Raw genomic sequence first — 21,143 nt, forward strand, 5'->3', positions numbered from 1 at the left:
TTATAGCTAGCTAGCTAGATACATGTGTATAGATATATGTGTAGATGTAGTTTTAAAAATCTGGTACGAACTTTCAGAATGCTTCAAGCCAACTGTAAGTGCAAGTGGCACTGTCTTTTGGGAAACAAGTTTGTGAGTCAGACTAGGCACCACAAGGAGGGCTGAAGAGAGCAACTCCTGCTTTGAGAGTCTAAACCAGCCGTTAGAGGACAATGTCCCTCATCAGGTCCTCATTCAAATCTGCACTCTGCTAGCCAGTTTGGCTTAGCAGTTCTAAAATCAATTAGAAATGTTGGAAAAACCAAAGGATTATGAGAGAAATTACTTATCTTTTTATTGTATGTATGAAAGACTAGATTTGCTTTAAAGCCCTCAGCATATAGGGATAATGCTGCATGCGATTTCCCATTCTTTTTTCTTTGTTTTATTCTTGATTCACAGTATGTGTTTTTAAATATTTTTCAGTAGCATGAAAATAGTGCTCAAACTCTATTGGGATGAAGCAAGCCTTTGTTTTCTTCTAAGTTTTAGTAAGTACATGCTATAGTGCATCCACTTAAAGGAGTTGGGCTGTGTATTGATGAGAATCATTGTAGTACCATTGATCTGTTCATTCAATACAAATTTAGGAGATCCTATTGTATGCCATGGTTCATTCAGGATTTTAGTAATAAGAGTAAATAGTACAACTCCTGCATTTTAAGGGTACAGTGAGGTGCAAGATGCACAAATAGACAAACACTTTGCAAAATAGTGTACCAGGATGATAGACAACACAGAACACTTACTATGCTGAAGGAATTACACGGTAGACATTTACATGCACTATTGTTAATACAGTTCTGAGAGAAACCCAAGAAGGTGAGTACCATTATTTACTCCATTTTATCATCAAGAAACTTAACTATAAGTGGCTAAGCAACATGGTAAATATCACAACTGGCAAATAGCTGACCCAGATGGCCTGGCTCATGAATCACCTAATTTCTGCTCAGGAGGACAATGCCTTGTTGTGAACCTCGTGGTTTATTGTGCTTTTCATCTTCACCTGCTCTCTGTCTTGGAGCGTATAGTAAGCCCTCCTTCAAGGCCATGGGGATAGTTTCTGTGCTTCACAACTGTTCCTGCCTAGATGGTTTTGGCCAGTTCCATGATTCTTACCTTTCTCCTGATTTTATTATGCAGGAACTGGTTTGACAGATAAAAACACAGAATGCCATAGAAGCAAAATAAGTATGATATACCCACCTCCTTATACTTCCCTTGTGGGGAAAAAAGAAAATATCACTCTCAGTTTAAAGTTTGACTTTTCAAATGGCGTTCTAATACGCTATCGGGAAGAACTTGAGATTGAGACAGTGACTAAAGTCAGGATCTTTCTAACACTCCAATAGTTATAAATTACTTTTAATGTAAATTAGAAAATGTATCGGCCTCAGAGCATGAGACACTTCTCATTGTCTTTCATTATGACAAAAATGTTTTCCATTGGATAGTTGTCTCTAGGGAAGGTAATGCTGCATATTTTCTGAGATCAAAATCCCTATCTTGTGTTGATACCTATATGTCTACTTTTTAAAAAGTTCATCAACCTTTAAAAAGGTTAACTATGAAAGGTTGACTATGCATAGGGAGCCCTATAATACTGTGGTACATCCAAGAAGGAATCTTAGTCTATAAACACAGTTCAGGACCATAGATTGTGGGGGATAACTGGTGGAATTCTCTAAAGACAGCATCTGAAATCCCCTAGAATAATACACTAACTTCCAGTACAAGTGTTCACAATCGGGTTTTGGTTTCTTCACTTCTCAAACAGTGATTCAAAAAAAAAAAAAAGCCATGAATATACAACAGATTCTGTAATAATTGTGCTCTTTAAAAACATATTACTGGCTCAACAAAATAATTTATATTTAATATTTTCAGATAGTTTAATAAAAAACAAAATACTGTAACACATTTACAGTACCCTACTATTTTCCAGTGTACCTCTCCCTCACTTTTCTTTATTTTTTAGGAAAGGATGGATAAGCATTTGTACATGCTTTCTCTTTTATTATTGCACCTTAACTTTTGTCATGTTTTAGTAATAATGTAAATATTTTCTTTTTAATCATTAAAGACTGATGACATTATAAAAGCAAAGTAAAACCATCTCATATATGCAAAATTATAGTTAATGGTGCTATTGTGTGAAGATATTTTGAAGCTAATAATTAATTACTATTATCAATACAAAGCATAAATGATACAATGTAAAAAGCAAAAACTTTAGAGATTGGGTCTAATTCTTAAATCTACCACTTACTACTTGCATGGTTGTGGACAATTTATTAACTTCTCTGAGCATATTTTTCCCTAAACTCTATAACAAAGATGATACTTACCTTGGCAAATTTTGTGTTTTCTTTTTCAATAGTTATGTGAATATAAAATTTCTAATATTACTCAAGAATGCAATAAGTGATCATCAGTAAGAGAGATGACAGAGATAAAGATAGATAGCTATATATAATATTTATATACATTTATATAAATCTATCTATCTATCTATGTATCATCTATGTTTTTGGCGCTAGATATCAAAGTCAGAGTCTAACGTATGCCAGGCACGTTGTGTACCACTAAGCTAAACCCCCAGACTCCAGTATTAACCTTTCTAAAATCTGAAGTAAATGCGCTCAGGTGCATAAGTCTGTAATCTCAGCTATTGGGAAGGCTGACCCAGGATAATTGCAAGTTCAGAGATAGCAACTTGAAATGAAAATAAAGGATGGAAATGTAGCTCAGTGTTAGAGTGACCTTTGGTTTGATCTCCTCAACCAAAATGTGAGCTAAAATTTAAAAATCTGGATTTGCAATCTTGTAAGTTGAATGCTGTATGTACTATTTATGTGTTGTATATGTTCTGCCAGCAAAAAAGCCATCACAAAATGAAGTCCCTAGACCTTTCACCTCCAGAGCTGTGAACCAAAATAGACACTTTGTGGAGTAGCCTGAGTCTAATATTTTGTTATAGTAATGAAGAAGTGACTTACAGAGATGTCGGTGTTCCCAGTAGCATAACAATTCTCAGTGGTTGTCTCTAGATGGGCTGTTTCAGTTGGAATAGCCTCCTCACCACATTGCAATTATAGGTCGTTGGAGAAATCAAGGATTATGAAACAATATCATTAGTATGACTCAGTTTTAGCTTTAAACTCAGGGTTCTCTTCAAGTTAGGAAACACACCTATATATTTGTTAAATGTACATTTGATTCATTTATTTAATATGTGTTATTGGGAAACAGATGTTGTCTTTGGGAAAAATGCACTACGTATTTCTTTTTGGGAAATAACATACATATACACTAACTCAGTAATAACAAAGTTGCAGGAGTTACCTTAGCAACTACATGGAATAGACAGGGTGTTAAAAATTTGCTCTGGCAATAGAGACAGAATTTCTGATTATTATTTTATAAAATATTTGAATGGGAAACACTCTAGAAATAAATTTCTAGGCTTGAAGTCAGTTGAGAGTTGACTTATAAAATGTTTTCTTATATTTGTATACTTAACATCTATTTTTATTTTGTTATTATTTTTCAAAATGAGTGTTCTCTTATTATTTAAATAAATCACATAATACCACAGATCTAATAACATTAGTCTTCTATGCTATAAATATAATGTACAATAAAGTAAAAGCAATATTTAAATTGTAGCAATATTTAAATTGTTACTTTGAAAATCCATGGATTCAAAACTTGTACTTCTCTGTTAGAAGAAGAGTTTTGTTTTTTGACTTGTTTTGGGGTAGTAAGAAGCTGTGAAAGCTCTGTCACACGAAGCTGAAGCTTTCTCATTGACTTTTATAGAAAATTAAAAAGACCATGGAAACTGGAACACTTTTCTTACATTGAGGTTCACCACTATTCAGTACTTTTTATTAGCTCATTTGCTACTTCTGCTAATATAGAACCCAAATTTTGGGACACATTAGTTTAGTTTAACCTCCTTAGTTTTCAAAAGAAAACCTAGATTCACCAAAATTCTTATTGATCAAGCCAGTACTTGAACCTGAGTCTCCTGATGCCCAAACACTTCTCTGTACTACAATTGAAAACATAAAAGCAAGCTTTTCAGAGGGAAACTGTCGATTCAGAACGTGACTAAACTATCTGAACCGTTCTGTGACCAGTAGTGGCGATGCCTTTAGTGAGAGGATAATCATGCTTCCAGTCTTGTTTTAGAGGATTTATTATTCCCTCTGCTTGTGTGTGGACTTCGCTTGCAGTTAAACACAGTATATGCAGAATACGACTTTTGGAGACTCTTGAAATTGAGAGATTGAAACTCAACTTCAGCAAATTAGTGAGTACAATCCCCCTCCTTCTCCACTCCCTCCCCTACACTGCATGTGGTGAAGAAATGAACAGCTGGAGTTTGCTATTACCCTGGGAACAGTTTATTTTGACCTTGTCATAATTTACCTGCTTGCTGTTCCTAGTCCAGTACCTCTCCTCATCAGAGATCTTGAAGCAAGCATCATATTATGCTCTTTAAAATGAAAGCTAAGTAGAGCTTAGGATGACACCAAAGCAGTGTACTGGGAGTAGGGAGGGCGGGATCCGAAGCACATCACCACTATGTCTAAGACAATTCTTCCTCACATTTTTTATTAAGGTATTTTACACATTACCTCACTGTGAAAGAAAAAGAGCCACACAGCAGCCCAAAAAAAGGCAGATTTAAAATCATATAAATGCTTTTGAGTTTTACAGCTCTTCCTCCTCGGAGAATAAATAGTGTTTTATTTGGGTATTCTTTTTAGTTTTGCTTATTCTTGCTTTCAGTTCACTCATTTTTTTTGATATTGAAAACAAATTTCTTAAGTATACTGTTTTATTTTCTTACCTTTTAGAGCTGAATTTAAGATGCATATCAGAGAAGTGGTTGTCTGAGGCTTTTAAAGTCTTGCCCTTTGTCTGGGTTTTCTAATGCTGCTATAAAGAATTACTACCAACTTAGTATCTTAGAACTATACAAATTTATTATTCTGTATTTCTAGAGGTCAGAAGTCTGACACGGGCCCCCTGGTTAATATGAAGGTGTCAGCAGGGCCACATTTCCTTCTGGAAATTTAGGGGAGAATCGGTTGCACCACTTTTTCTGCTCAAAGCCGTCAACCGCGGGCGAAGCATTTCTCATATTGCATCCATTTGACCCTAATTATTCTTCCTCCTCCTCTGCTTTTAAAGACCCCTTTCCTTCTGTTAGGCCCATCAGGATCGTCCAGGAAAATCTCTCGAAAAGTCACCTGATTAGCTCCTTTGTCACTTAAAGTAATATAGTTTTGAGGGATTAAAATGTGGATATTTTGGAAGGCCATTATACTGCCTCCTATGATAGTTTCTTCAATAGATTTCTATATTTTTATAAATAGAACCGACAAAATATGATGGTTTAAAATGTTATGGATCAGTTAATTTTAGATCAAATAGGCCTCATTATCCATATTAATACTTTCTGGATACAGTATTTTTGCATTTAAAATGTGATTCAAAATGAATGTTTAATTTTTTGTAGCTAGCAGTATTCTCCAACTGACCGTTCACTTTTAACCTTTTATATGCTTTGGGTATTTACTTGAATGTGAAGATTGTAGAGATAATGGCCAACTATGGTAGGTGGCATCTAGGAAGTTTGGTTATGATGTGTTTTTAATCACTGATCCTTTTCTTCTCTCCCTCCAGACTCCTCTCTCCAAGTTATCCTTGGATTTCTTTCTACTCAAAGCTTTTCATTCACAATTGTTCACTTGAATCATCCTAAGCATTTCAGTAGAGAACCCAGATCTTCCATCCAGAGATAAAACTAAATTTCATCTTGGTCTGGACTAATTTTAATTTGGTCTTGCCTAAACCAAAATGATTCATAGATTCTGAATGATTTCGAAATACAGGCTTGGGAAGTTAGAAGATAAATGGAATTGTGCACATATGTCAGTGGTGGCGAAACTGTGGCACACGTGCCACAGAGGGCTGTTTGTGTCATTGAAAAGTTATAAAAGGTTTGCCATCACTGATACAGGTCATGCATTTTTTCAAGTTTTACCATTAAGGGATTCACAAGAACAGAATTCATCTGCTAGGTGGTAGAGCTGAGCTTTGTTTGTGTGTGTCTGTGTTTATGCTTTTCCTCAGAGTAAAGGATCTAGGAGACATGTCCACTTAGAGTCTCTGGCCTTCTTTTCCTATAGTGTCATAACTCAGACTTCAGAAATCCTTACATAAGTGACCCACTGTTGATTTCAAAATCAATGAAGAATTCTCTTACCTGTTTACAGTCTTTAAGGCAAGACTTTTTAAAGTAGTGTGTCCATACCCAGGCCCAAGGAGTATGAAGCAAGGATATTTGTGAAGTTCTGGACACAAGCAGAACTTGTTTTCAGGGCTTTAGACATACATGCCTGTGAGGCCCCAGATATGCTGGATGAGGGGGTGATGCAAAGAGAAGTGGGTAGGTTAAGTTGCTAAGGGCTAAAGGTGGGGTGTTCTAATGACATCACTCAAGGGCTGATACTGGACTGAAAGATGTTGTCAGTTCTATACTCTTGAATCTGTTTCCCCAAAGGGGAAAATATGTCTTCATAACTTGTAAATTTAATGAATTCTGTTTGAATCTCCAATTAAGGAAGTTGAATGATACATAGCTGAATGCAGTATATTTATCCATTCTTCAACTCTTCAGAAGGCACCAATATGCTTCTTCAATAAATATTTGCACTTCCACTGCAGATGTGGGGTTAATCAGAGCGCTGTATGAAAAGAAATTATACTCAGCCCCTACTTTTAACGCACTTCCATTTTTAGAAAAGATTGTTTATCAAGAGAGCCATTCTCACTATTCTAAAATTAACCACCATGTGATTGTAGCATTTACAGTAATATGCTTGTGTCTGGCATCTGTGCATGTTTCCTTGTTAATTCCTCAATCTTTCCATTTATTTTTCATGTTCACAAAGGTTAATAGACATTGACTAGTGTTTATATGAGGAATTCCTTGGTGAGTCTTAATGGTGGCCACTTTGCAGGGTTTCAGTTCAGTTGAGCGAGAACTTTGATAGTCAATCTACAAGGCTCTCTGGAAGTCTAGTACTTAATTGAAATGCTCTATCGTTGACTGAGCTGCATTGTCAGGTATGGAGGGGGGTTGGTTTTCTTGCCTCCACTTTTCATATTGCTTAGTCTTCCGCACGGACTTGCTCCTTGTATTCTTGTAGGCAATTTTCCTTTTTGCTAAAACATTATATGTATAAAGCAGTAGTGAATTATTAACAATATTCAGATTTCTTGGGGCTGGGATTGGGCAGTATGACGATGATACACTTGTATGCTCTTTTCCCTTTGGTATTCAAGTTGATGTACATAGTATGGGTTTTCTCACAGCCACAATGAGTTAGGCTGAGTGCTGCTTCTTCATATACCAGTCTGCTCTGCATGGATGGGGGACATTGAGGCAAAGGTGGTAATAGTAGTTGTTGGAGCAGCAACTGGAAGCTTTTGTTCGTTGCTTATCCCTTATACTGGGTGGCACCTAAGCTCTGTATGGAAGCCCTCTCACATGATCCCTCCCATGCTTCGTAATATTTGAGACTTAGTGACCCTCAGACATCATTTTTTGAATTTGAAAAGGTAATTGACTGACTCTTAAGGGTACTTAATTTCCATGTCTTGGAATTTTGTGTGTAGTGCTTGCAAAGTTGTTCTTATTTACACTCATTGGCTGGTTTCAGGAGCTTGAAAATATTCTTACCTTTATGCACATTTGTCTTATAGCAAAATAAAATTAAGAATATAGATTGGTATACATATGTGTGTGTTAAGTGTAGTATTACCTTATGATTTTTATATCTACTATAACCAGCTAGAATTGATGTAAAAAAAAAACTAGGTTGAGAATAATTGATCTAACTGTTGATGGTTTTTCAGAGAAGTACAGATCAGATCCATTTTTCCCTTACATGGGTGTATTGGATTGGTAACTGGTAGTCAACTTAAACACCAGCTGAACTGCATCAACATGGCGGTGAGTGTGGATGATCCACCTGAGGACTGCTGCCAGCTTAAAAAGACCTGGAGAAGAAGAGTGGTGTTGTGGGTTCTCCTAAGTGTTGTTGTTTGGAGCCATTGGTCTCCTGGAGGAGTTTGTCGTGCTGGCTCCGCTGATATAAACTCAGCTGTTATCAGAGGAGCTTGGGATCTTCTTGCTGAAATGGCTGTAGTTCGCTTTGGGGGAGCTTTAGTCCTTACTTTGAGCATCATTTCCTGGCTCTGGAGGGGAAGATGTGCTCTGTTTAATCTCTAGGAGAAGCCTGACATTCTGGCTTCCTGATATGTACTTGGTTGTTCTTGTTGTTGGAGAAGCTCAGGACCTCATTGTCACTGAGGATGACTGTGGTAATTTTCAGGGGAGTTCTGGTCTTATTTTGGGCATTGCTTTTGGCTCCAGTACAGAACACTTGGCCTGTTGGCACAGATCCTTCACCCCACTGGCACAGACTTTCTAGCTTCCACCACTGACCTTTGGGCCTTCCCAGTGCAGATCCATGGGGTAGACTTCATAGGTCATTGTCGTGGGCTCTAGGTTTTCACCTGAACTCATGCAGGTTATTGCCATGGGATCCATTCCTCAGCTGAATTTTCTAGGTCTTTAGTGTTGTGGACAGATTTCCTGCACTTTCTTTGTATTTGGCTCCTTGGGTAACCATTATAAATAATACTATGAATTATGTGTCTTGTATGTATTTGTTCTCCTTGCAACCCCTGACTACAATGATGGGAAGGATTTAGAGTGGAGATAGTTGTCTGTCACACTCTCAAAAGATAGCCTTCTCATCCTTTCCTTTTAGATCTAAAGAAATCTCACTTATAACGCCAAGGAAAGGGACTCAGTACCACCTCACTAACTACCAGTTCCAACTCCACAGACTTACAGAGGAACCGAGCCAGCATGTTGGCTGAGGTTTCACGGCAGACCCATAACAGTCTGCCCCTCAGGTGTCTGTGCCAGGGAAGCATCTGTGATTGCTGGCCCCATAGCAATGCCCATCCTCTAGGATAGGTAAGTACCAGAAGCTCCTGAGCTTCTACTAGCCCTTCTGCCTAAGGTGCACTTGTAGCTCCTAACAGGTCTCTCACTAGGGCTTTCCATCTGGTGAAGTCTAGGACATCTGGTTTAGGCCCACCATGAACATGAGTGTGCCCTGTCCACATTGTTGTGAGTATAGGCTTCTTAGGTTTGTGGAGAAACCTGGGTAGCTTTGGAGCTCACTTTCTGTAACTCCTAACTGAGTTTATTGTGAGGATTATGACGTACTTGCCAAGCAGCAAGCAGGACTTTTCAAAAAAAAAAAAAATTCCTAAGTGGAATAATCTTGCCCAACTGCCAGTTGTGATATCAGGGCTTTATCTGATTTTGAATCCATTTAACACTGCATGTGAAGGGCATTAAATTGCAGTATCCACATGATCAAACTCTGGATTTAGGTGTATGGTACATATTTGCAGACCAGCACTTTTCACAAGCCTAATTCTTACCTAATGCTGTTTTCTGGGAGTCTTGTAGCCAGAGCCTTTTAAATCAAAGAGCATCATCAGGGAGAACAGAAGGTAATCTGCTACCTTTACGAGACAGGCCCTTACATTGTTCCATTAACTGTCTTCCTTAAACATCTGAATGGTTTAGTACATGGAGTACATTTGTCTCTGTCTCCATCCTCATTAGACAGGATATGCATTAAACACACAGTATGCACACACACAAACACACATGCACACATACACACATGCACAACCATACACACTGCCGTGAGGGAACAGTGCCTGTGTTACTATTTATCATTCATCACAGAATATAAGATCTTTGTTATGAAATGTTCTGTCTCCAAAAACAGATATTGCTTCTCATTTAGAAAAATATCCTTGGCTGTATCTCTGGAACTTTAATTAAAATCCTGATTGCTCTTTAAAAAATGTCATTGCATTTCAGACAGCTTGGATGTAAAAGAGCGAGGCCCAGGACCAGAGCGTTTTGCCGGTGGGATGGCAGGGACTATGAGAACAGATCAAATAGCTGCCTGGGTTAATCTGAAGGTCTCAGGAGATGGCTCCTAGGGACAAACCTGCCACTTAATGGGGCCCAGTCCATCAGTGTGGGTCCCCATGTTTGAAAATAATTATCTAAATCAGTTACAGATTTTCTTCCATTTGTGCTCTTGACATTGTCTAGGTTGTTATGAACAAAAACTAAGATGATTATTAACTAATTAGTGAATTGATTTATGTTCTGAAATTATTCACAGCACTATTTAATTTTCTCTCCTACACTAGGCTGTGGACCACATGAAGGCAGGAGTCACATACATTTTGTGTCTTACCATAGCCTTAGCACCTGATCTATATGGTGGTTGTAATAGGTGCTCAATAAAAACTTGTAGAATGTTGGTGGTGGCCTGTGACACATTGGATATGGGGATATTAAAGTGATTATGACACAGTTCCTGTCCTAGAGGAACTCCCAGGCTCATGTGGGTATCAAAAGCAAGTGGAACTTTTGATTATTACAATGAGTTGCTATTTCTTGGATGACTTGTTATGTGCCAAGAACTTTTCAGATTTTAACTCTCCAGTTAGCCTGACAAGGATTTTCTCTCTTACAGAAGAGAAAGCAGTATGAGAGGATTTAAATGGCTTACCCGAAGAATATTGCCTTCCGCCTCAAGCCATCTCTGCATTGACATATGAGCACTTCTGCTTTTCCTTATGACTTTAGGCTTCAAGGAAAAGTCTTTCTGATGTTCTTACCAGAGAATTAAAGAAGATAGCAAACCTGTTTAGCAGAGAACTTGTAAGAAGGAGTTTCTATTTTCATGGGCCACATGAGCTTTGTCTTCACAATGCCTGTCCAGCTTGGAGCCCTCCTGAGGGAGTGAGGAGCTCGGTGAGCAGAGCGGGGTGGAGCCGGGTGGTGTGGGTGAGCCCTTAGCTCTGAGTTATTCTGTACTATTTCTATCCTCACTGTGATTTAAGCTTGTAGGGCAAGATCTGCTTGTGCTCACCATGCAGTGGTGGGGAGCAGCAGAGCAGCCACTGAGGACGGTGAGGCCATGTTCTTTTACGTGTCTGAGGAGCAGCATGGAATGTTGTTTACCACCAGAGATTTGGGCGTAGACCCTGAAAGAGCTGCTTTTGTGAGTGCTTGGACCCCTCTTAGGACATGACACTCTTTTGAAGAGGATCTGCTGTGGGTGGCAGCCTGGCTTCCGGCCATGAGTGTCCATTCACCTGAAGGTTCCAGAATCTCATACTCAATAAGATGCTCCCTGAGACAGGAGCCGAGGAGATGCTGAAGTAAAGGATGATAGAAGTTGTCAGCTAAAGTGCTTTTGTGATGCTAGAGATCCCTCAGAGGTCCTGTGATGAAAAAGAACAGATGATCATGCCTGTGAATGCTGGGACCCCAGCTCTTCAGACTGAAGGTTGACCTCCATCAGGCTGATTTGCTGATGAGGTGCCTTGAAATAGCAACATAACAGAAGCCAGGGATTCTGCATTCTCATTTCAGGCCTGCTTTTGCCTAGATGCCAAAATGGAATAGAACTGGCTTCACTGGAGGTATTCATACTCATTTTGGCTGTCATCATAGACTCCAAGGCTGCCTTCCTTCCTCATTCCACTGGGGAAAAAAGGCTTAGAGGGGTGATGTGAAGAAACCAAGAAATTTGAGTTTTCTTTTGTCTTCAGCTCTGGCTTCTCAGTGGAGTCAGAACTTTGTAGACCTAGGCTTGGGGTCAAACTGAGTAAGGTAAGGTCTTCCTGTGGTGGGGTGATTCACTGAGACCCAGTTGTTCAGGCAGCTTGAGTAGCCGGTTAGCTTGAGTCTGGAGGTGATGATGGATGGGAGATGCTCCTCTGCCAATGGCTGAAACAATGGTCTTGAGCTGTACAGCCTATATGGTGGTGAGTTTCTAGGCGGGAACTTGATCACTCTAGGGGATTTTTCAAAATACACATGCAAATTCTGTTGCTTCATACTGTCACCAAGAAGGAATCCAAGACAGATGAAGGGATGGCAGCGAGCATGAATATTTACAAGCAATTCTGATTTTCCCATGCTGAATCTGCTGTGGTCCTACTGACAGTTAGAACCTGCACAGGAGAGTCTCCTAAGTGCTATTGTGTTATCAATAGCATCTGGTGTGTAACTCAGTAGATATTTTTGAATTAATGGGTGAAACAAATAGAAGTGGTGAGACAAACAATCTGGACAAGAAGGAATGAGCACTGGAATGTGAGGAGGACTCGAGTTGCCTGAGTCAACATGTTTTATTGAGCACACTTAAAGGTGAGCCTGGCCTTTTTAAGCCTTCTGGCCATTGACTCTCTATCAGTAAACATAAATACTGCACTGCCCTTGACCTCAAGAGTTGAAATAATAAATAGCTTAATTGGTCATCATTTATCCCACTTTGAATTTATTAGAGATAAGTGTGGCCTTGGAAAGAATTACTCCCACACTCCGCACAGGGACTTTTATCCCCAGGCCTCCCAAAGGTAACCTGTGAAATAAGACCTGCCTCGTGCTTCCTCCCTCCCATCGATAGCACATTTGCTATTGCATCCAGGCAAATGGTCATTTGCAAGCTTGGATGAGTAGTTAAGCCACACAGGCACAATACAATATGACAACATCCTTCATGGTAATATCACCCTTCTCATTACATTTGAATATAGATTACCAGTGTGCAGTGCCTGCTGACCCTACTCCCTTGTGAGGCTTAAGGGTTTTTCAAGCAAGGTGAAGTCCACATGTGCTCCCCAGAAATAATTAGCCTGTTTGTAAGCCTAAACAAAATTACAGCTATTGTCTCTAAAAACTTAATTTGCCAGTGTCTTTTTCCCCCATCCTTAATTATGTATGTATTTATAGGCTTATAGGCTTGAGCCACCTGCCTGCTCAACACTTGTGTATAACCGCATCTCTTATATGCCACTTAATGGCTAAGAGCTCTTTATTCTCTCTTTGCTTCAAACTGTACATTTAAATATCAGTTCTCAGCTTGGCTTCTGATTATTAAGACATGTTTTTCTCCACTTCCTTGAAAAGCTGAGTACAAGCCTTTTAGCATTTTATCTGGGCCACACAGTAGTGGTTTTATACAAGAAATGAGAACTTTGTAAGTAAATCTATGTATTTATATGTCTAAAGTGCATTATAAAAAGAAGCAATAAATCCAGTTTTCTACATAAAAGGAATTAGATTTTCCAGTTTACCTCTGCACTGGGATTAATAAAATGTTCAACAAATAGCTGATGGAATGATCCATTTGAAGTTTGTAAAGGCATCTGGGGAAGCAGGCTGGAGTAGCCTTTTTTTTTTTCAATAAAAGGTTTCTGCTAATTTTTTTATTCAGTGTTGCTCCTGAATGAGTATTTTAAAATGAGCTCAGGACTGTTACCTGCCTATTTCTGCATGGCTGAGCAAATTCATCTGTAAATCCAACTTTCCCTTCATTTCCATCACTATGCGTCTCCAAATTACAGAGAATTCATTCCTGAGCTGGAGAGATGCCAGAAGTTTTTCATCTAGCTGTCTGTGGGCTGCCTTTTTCTTTCCCCTCTTTGAGGCTTTCTGATGCCTAGAGTGAGCTCAACTCAAAGGTTTCCAGCCTCACACTCGCCTCGCATTCCCCCACAGTCACATCTAGCTCTGTGATTCTGAGGAATACCGGGTGCCAGCTTCTGATTCACAGTCTCCTTTTACCTGCAGGTGTTCCAGAAACTTCAAAATGCGTCTGGTAATGTATTTGCTTTTCTAAACATGCCACTTTGGCGTTCATTATATGCAACTGCTTATTTTTTTTCAAGAATCTGTCTTGAATAGCATGCATGCAAAAAGATGTCAAAGGAAGCCTATAGAGCAGTGTGGGCTTAATTATTGGTCTAGGTGAGTGTGTGCATATGTCCTTGTTAATGTAGGTGTATGTATGTAAATCTGTATTATGTATGTACACTTGTGTCTGTGGAGGTGGATTTCACTAAAAGAATCTCATTGAAAGCACTACTTTTTATATACAATCAGGTTTTCTAATCAGATCTGTAAACATCTTACACATCAGTAGCAGGCAGAGAAAATACACATTTTTCAAATCCATGCAAATGTCGTGCTTTTCATACATATTTAATAACTCTCCTTTCTTAAAAACCAGGTGATTGGGGTGTGTGTGTGTGTGTGTGTATGTGTGTGTGTGTAGGGGATGTTGGCTTTTAAAATTTTGAAGAGTTACCTTTCTGCTGCATAATTTCTACCCCATGTTACCTGCCTTCTTAAAACTCGGTAATCACTGAGGGAAAGAGATGTGGTTTGCTTCAAGGTAACCCCAGAGGGATGTTGAGCTGTTGCGTTCAGCAGGCATTTTAAGTATTCTAAATATTAGTGCTCAAATGATAAGTAGATGGGGTGGATTTGCCACAGCTGAATCCCGCTATGTTTTCTGGATTGTAGAAATCACACTCACACTGTACATTTAGTATGTGCATGTGTTTATTGAACTCTAGTAAAGCAGCATGAGAGTACATGCTCATAAGTCACACTATTTATTTGCCAATGTTGGGCACTAGATTCTAAAATTAAGAAATTACTTAGTAATTAATAATACATTTAGCATCCCTTGTTTTCCTGGGAGAGATTTACAACTTGGGGATTTGCTGTTCTAGTTATAGAGATGAATGATTTAAGGTTCAGAGTTAATTGCTTTTTCAGATTCTTAAGCTACAAAGATGCTTGCACTACTTTATTTAAAAGATTTAGTTTGAAGAATGTGTACCTGTATTTCTAACTGTAGTGATAGGTTAATTACGATTATCAGGGCAGTATGGTTAAGAAAAACAAGTTGGCTGAGTATTACTCACTTGTGTAATAGAAACTTGCTTTCTTGTCATTTTATAATACAGTGTCGCCTTTGCTTTGCTTTGTGCTCTTGCTTCTTGAGATCAGTAATTATTAATTGTTGAAAAGATGAGAAAATAATGTTAATCAGAATTCACAAAGAAAGTAGATTGAATTAGCAGTTTTCTAAGTAATTAAATAAAATAGATTTGACAAGTGGGTTTCCATATATACAATGGTTTGAAAAATGGAAGCATCTTAAATATTAACCTGTTCAGTGCAACAGATTAGGTTAATATTAATGCTGTCTTTTAGTTCCTTTTACATTTAAAATAAAGAATTAGAGTAATTATTTTATATTGACTAATCATTATCTTGCTTCATGATATTGTTTATAAACAAATACTTGATTTTAATTGGTTTTGAGTTAGGGACATTTATAAACTTCAGTAAGGTAGTTTACCAAGCTGCAATAGCAACAATAAATATTCTTAAAGTCAATGTGAAAACTTCTTTTCCTTTTTATCACTTATAGAGAGGTGTGTACTTATAAAGAGTTATGTATGCCTTTAAAAATCATATAACATTTAGTGCTGATTTTATCAACTGTATGTAATTCATAATTACTAAAAGTAATGTAGTAAAATACATTGCTACATGTGGACATGATTCCTTAAAAGAGCATATTATAATTATTAATGTTATACTCATGTATTGCTCTGCATATCAAATTTATTTGGAGGCTATTTCTTTTATAATATTGTAAGTATACAGATATTGTATTATCTTCAACGTAGAAATCTTGACTTGAAAGTATCTTGTTGAAAGTTTCAAACTGAATGTATAGGGAAACGTAAGATTTAGAATTTTTTTGTATGTATTGCAATGTGTATTAATGCATATCTAAAATACTGAGATATGTTAAAGTGTTCTTGCATGTAAACATTATACAACACTTTCACCTTACTTGTGCAGTTGTTTTGTTTGAAAACAGTTTCATAGGTGTAAAAAGAAGTTTCATTTTTTTCTGAGCTTGCATGGTGGTGTGGTAACAGGAAAACATTGTGCTATTTTGTAGGAAATATCATATGTACTAAATAGTAAAAAGAAAGGATATTACATTTGCCATTTGTCCCTAATTATGATTTCCTACTGAATTTCTGATGTATTAGAGATCTGGTCTTTATTTTGTAAAATAGATTTATATTACTCATATACCTAAAATGGTTGTAAAGCACTTCTCTCAGATAATAATTTTCTTATTATATGACTGAAATTATATAATGACTGAAATTATATGACTGAAATTATATAATATATAAAACTATATGATGACTGAAAAACTATACATTTAATTTTTTAATGACTCATATGTATTACGAGGAATTGACGACATAATTTGTAGGGTGACCATGCATCCACAGTGGAGAATAGTTCTCTTTAAGTAAACATCATATTTATTTGTTAAGCATCATGTTTCTGAGTTGTCTCCTGAGCTTGGGACAAAAGGATAGGAGGAAGAGGAGAAATCCTGTCTGAAAGAAAGGAGAAGCTGTCCCTGCTCTTTTGCCACTAGCTGTTGTGTACAGAGGCACGAACACCTTCAGCTTGGTTTGAGTCTTGTGTTGTTGTTACTCTACTGGTTTCAAAATGTCACATGCTGTATTGGTTTCGCATAGAGAGGAGCAGTTACAGTTACAGTTGGACTGGCCAAGAAAGACTTTCTAGAGGAAGTAAATTATGAAGGAGATTATTAGAAGGAGTTGATATATTTAATGGAGAGGAAGAGCCATTCTGGGTGGATGGGAAAGAAAAGATGGGAAAAAAAAAATTCATGGCAGGAAACAGGATGGTGATGACATTGTGTGGAAAACAGGGACTGAATCAGAAGTAATGAGAAGTGAACCTGAAAAACAATTACAGAATTAGGTCTTCAACATTCTAAATTAATCTTTATTAGCCTTTTAGACATGGTGGAAAACTCTGAGAAAGCAAGCATTTATTGTACTATACCAAATAACTCTGGAAAACAGCATTTTGAAGCAAGTACAATAGTTTTAATTAATGTTTTTTGAGCACTTATTGTGGGCCAGGTACTGCACAAAATACTTTACATGTTTATCTCATATACTTCTCACTTATTATAAACGCATCTTGCAGAAAAGAGAAACATTCTAAGAAGGAATAAAATGTGTCCTGGCTGGATAGCTGAATGAGATGGGATTACAACCGGGATTCTAGAGCTCAGTCTTCCAACCACTACACAGCAAAATCACTTCAGCTTCTTGCTTCATCTCTAGCTCCAGATTGAGACTGATTTGGCTAGTACTTTACAGGGTGCATCATTTTGTTCCCTGGAAACAAATGGCTTCTAAGAGAGGAGAAGTAAATGGGGGAAGAAGCAAAATAAAGAGGGAAAATTTTCAGATTTGACAGTCTCATTCAGCCCTAGTGGTGACTGCCACGGAGAAGTTTGCCTATTAAAGGATTTCCGTCTTGGGCATAAATGGCTAGGCTACCACCTCTGTCATGCTCCATCATGACAGGGGGTTCCCAGGAGGAACGTAGCTGTGGCTCAGAAGTTGAGGCATATCCTGAGTGCTCTGTAGCTGGAAGCTGTCAGTTAATTGTAAAGATTTTCCTTGAAAGGAGATCTGGGAAGTGTACCTTCTGGGTTGCCAAGGTAGTATCTCTACAAACCAGCCTAAGAATTTAGGGCAAGATAAGTTAGGTACCTACAATTTAAGGATACACTTATTCTTTGTGTCATAACACTTGCAGACTGAGCAACTCAGAATGACAGCCTCCTTAAATTTTGCATTCTTGGTGCCTTGCTTGTCTCATCCTAGTCTCCAAAACATTTAGAATTTAGCTTCTTATTCTCTGCCCCAAATGTATTCCTCCTTTAGCCTTTATTCTTTCAGAAGCATGAACTTTTCACTGACCTTTTCTGTCTTTAGTTTCTTTGCTGACATTCAATTTAGTCTTTTCCTGGCTGCAACATCATCTATATTAAATTTAACTCTGGTTTATAATTTCAATATTTAATACTCTCCATTAGCCAAGAGGATGAACTCCAAGCTTCTTTTTATTGTATATAAAGGTCATGTAAGATCTGATTGTGTACTAGCTGAATCCAAGGCTGGAACAATTTCCATGATAAGCTGAGAATATGAAAAGTATTTGCTTTTATTTATAGAATAGGTCATTATTGATGCTGAGGTTGCAGGATGGATAGAAATTTACAGAGTTAAGCAAACAATCTGGAGATTTGGGTGGTGTTAGAGGGAATGGGCTACTCTGACCAAAATTTGTAGAATATATAGAAGGTTTCTCGGAAATATTCCTGAGAAAGTAAATTGGAGATAATCAAAGAACAATAGCTATGGAGTTTAACTTTCCACTTGAAGACTTTTGAGCAGACAAATGCCATGATCGAAATGGTCTGTGTGAGAATGAATGTGGCCATGGTGTGGGACTCCACTTAGTAGAGGCAGTCAGGAGTCAGGCAAATCTCTTAGAGGGGCTTTGCCTTTACTGGTGAGATGAAATAGAATCTTGAACTGGGATGTAAAGAACGGAAAAGATGTGAAAAAATATAGAGTAAGGGTAAATAAGATTTCATGACTGATTACAGGAAGAGGTAAAGGAAAGACAGTGTTCAAGGGTACTTAAAAGTTTGATTTGAATGCTGGGAAGCAGATATCTGGAACCAGAAATGGACAGAAGGCTTTTACTGAGAGATGATGATGGTATATACAGATATATATCTCAAAAGATATATACAGAAACATTCCATTTATTTTCCCAAATGAATGTCATGTAAATCAATCAGTCTATCTATCTATCTATCTATCTATCTATCTATCTATCTATCTATCATCTATGTATCTGTCTACCTTTCTTTTTTACCTACTTGTTCAACTCTTCAATTTTTGTCTGGTTTTAAATTTACTGTCATTTACAGATTTTGACTATAATCTCTTACATAAAAGATTGATATGGAAAACAAAAGTTATATTACAGACACCAATCATTCTGATAAAATTTAGTTTCTATTTTCTAAATTCAGCTGTAAAAGGCCCTCTTTTGGATCCATACAATTTCTGACAGACAGTTTGTGGGAATTATTATTATTATACCTTTTGTTCCAGCAGTTTCCTTGTCTTTGTATAGATCTGATCTTGTCTAGCAGAGGGTAGCTGGACGGGCCTATTTAATTGAAGGTTATATTTCACGGTTATCATGAGCTGTGGGTGCCTTCTCATAGAGGACATATGACATTTCGGCCTCCTACTGTTTAGCAAAATGACACAAGAAATTGATTTAACATAAATTTAAAAAATACTATATTTTCAACTGAAGATTCATATAGCATTAGATCCTGACATATTTGAAAGCCCAGCTTTCAATAAAAGAAAAATAATGGTAAGACCTTTATTCTGAATAAGCTTCAGATACAGGCATAACAGCTAAGTTTTATAAAGATTTGCAAGAAAATGTGAGGTGCTAAGAGTAAATATTTAATTGACCTTAAAACTGAATAACATAGGATCAAATTTGCATATTCTTCCAGGCTGTCATCTTTCTCTTTACAGTACAGAAAAACACTTACAGTAATATTATATTTGTATCCATGGCGTACAAGAAGAGCAACTTTTACAGCTGGGAGTGTAGTTCAGTAGTGGAGAGCTTGCCTAGCATGCATGCAGGCCTTGGGTTCAATCTCTAGCACCACAAAAAGAAAGGAATCAAAATAACATTGAAAGGCTACTAAATAATCATGTGTACCGGCTTGTGACAGTAACCATGTAGATCTGACACCTCATTCATAACTAGGGCTGCCTGATACAGATATATAGCACTTAAAGACTCTGAGCCCTAGACTCTGGAGCTTTCCTTAGCTGTGAGTAGACATCTTTTTCCCCATTCCACACTTAGATATAGGACTGTATGTTTTCCTTTTTTTTGTTGTTGCACTAAAAGGATAGGACACCAGAACACGAAGGGAGAAGGTCTACATGGTGATTCTTTACTTCATCTCCAAACTTCAGAGTGGAGATTGCACAGGTTTGGAAGTATGGCTAGAGAGGCTCAGTGACTTGTCCAGGTCATACAGTGAGTGAATAGTAGAATGGACTTGAACCTAGGCCTGAGACCTTGGCTGCTGGGCAGGGCACAATGGACAGAAGTGTACGGGCAGTTGGTGGGGCTCCCTTATCCAGGGGGAGCTTCTCTGAAGCTCTTCTTCTTCTTGCTACTATTATCTCTCTTAAAGAAATACAGTAAAGAAATTGAGCTGTAAATTCAGGATCCACACTAAACCCATTTTCTTATAGAAGGGTAGTGATTTTTTTCTCTGAGACATGTTGTTAAGTGTATTTATCAGCATGTCTGTATGGAGTGGGAACCCACCTGTTCATCTTCACCTATGTTATTGTTTTCAAATAGACTTTGTTGATATTTGAAATTTGGAGACTTTAATTCTGGCTTCAATTTTGGTCTACAATTTGAGCTTATACTTTATGGGCGGAAAGTAAATGCCATTCATGCTACTACATGACCACACCACTATGTTCAAGTGTACATGAACATTCTCTCTGAAGAGAACTCTAGTGAAGGAAGAATATTATTTCATGGAGTCTCCTAGCAATCTGTTAATTGCTTAGCCTCCTTATGTATCTCATTCTGGAGTCCTTATTTTCTTTACCATAAAATGCAGTTAGTCCCTACAAAGAAGTGTTGTGTAGTGGAACACATGTAAGCTTTGGAGCTGAGCACATCTGGGCACAAATCCTCTGTCACTTTGGAAAGCTGCTTTAATGTTTTGGTGAATAGGATGATAGCTTGCGTTAACTGTGAGAATAAAGTAGTACATGTGTTGTTCTTGGCAAAGTGTAGGTTTCTGATAAATGCCATTAGCACATTATTAGAATTAGAAGCAGAAGGAATGAGTGTTTAAAGTCACCTAACTCTGGACCTGAGCTTCCTAGGTTCAAATCTGAGCCCTATCATTAACTAGCTGGATAACCTCGAGAGGTTTCCCTAAATTCCATGTGCTTTGGTTTTCTCATCTGTAAAATGGGAATAATAACAGGACCTTCCCGGTTGTGAAGCGTTTAGCAAGGCACCTGGCACACAGAAAGCACTCTATGACTTCCTTCTTTATGAAACTGCAGTCTTTTCAGATTGTTTCTCCTTAGAG

At 37.7% G+C, this 21,143-nt stretch overlaps 1 protein-coding gene across 1 annotated transcript in view; it reads left to right on the forward strand.

Moving 5' to 3' along the window:
* The first annotated feature begins 13,715 nt into the window (after positions 1-13,715).
* The window catches only part of Schip1 (schwannomin interacting protein 1), a 761,845-nt gene continuing 754,417 nt past the window's right edge, over positions 13,716-21,143 (forward strand). Inside the window, exon 1 of the mRNA XM_063249261.1 lies at positions 13,716-13,847. Coding sequence (XP_063105331.1) covers positions 13,839-13,847 — 9 coding nt within the window. The 5' untranslated portion in view covers positions 13,716-13,838. The remainder of the gene's footprint in view (positions 13,848-21,143) is intronic.

The sequence above is a fragment of the Cavia porcellus genome, unplaced genomic scaffold, assembly GCF_034190915.1.
Source record: "Cavia porcellus strain 051 isolate PalLab524CR breed Dunkin Hartley unplaced genomic scaffold, mCavPor4.1 scaffold_5, whole genome shotgun sequence".
In the NCBI taxonomy this organism is placed as follows: Eukaryota; Metazoa; Chordata; class Mammalia; order Rodentia; family Caviidae; genus Cavia; species Cavia porcellus.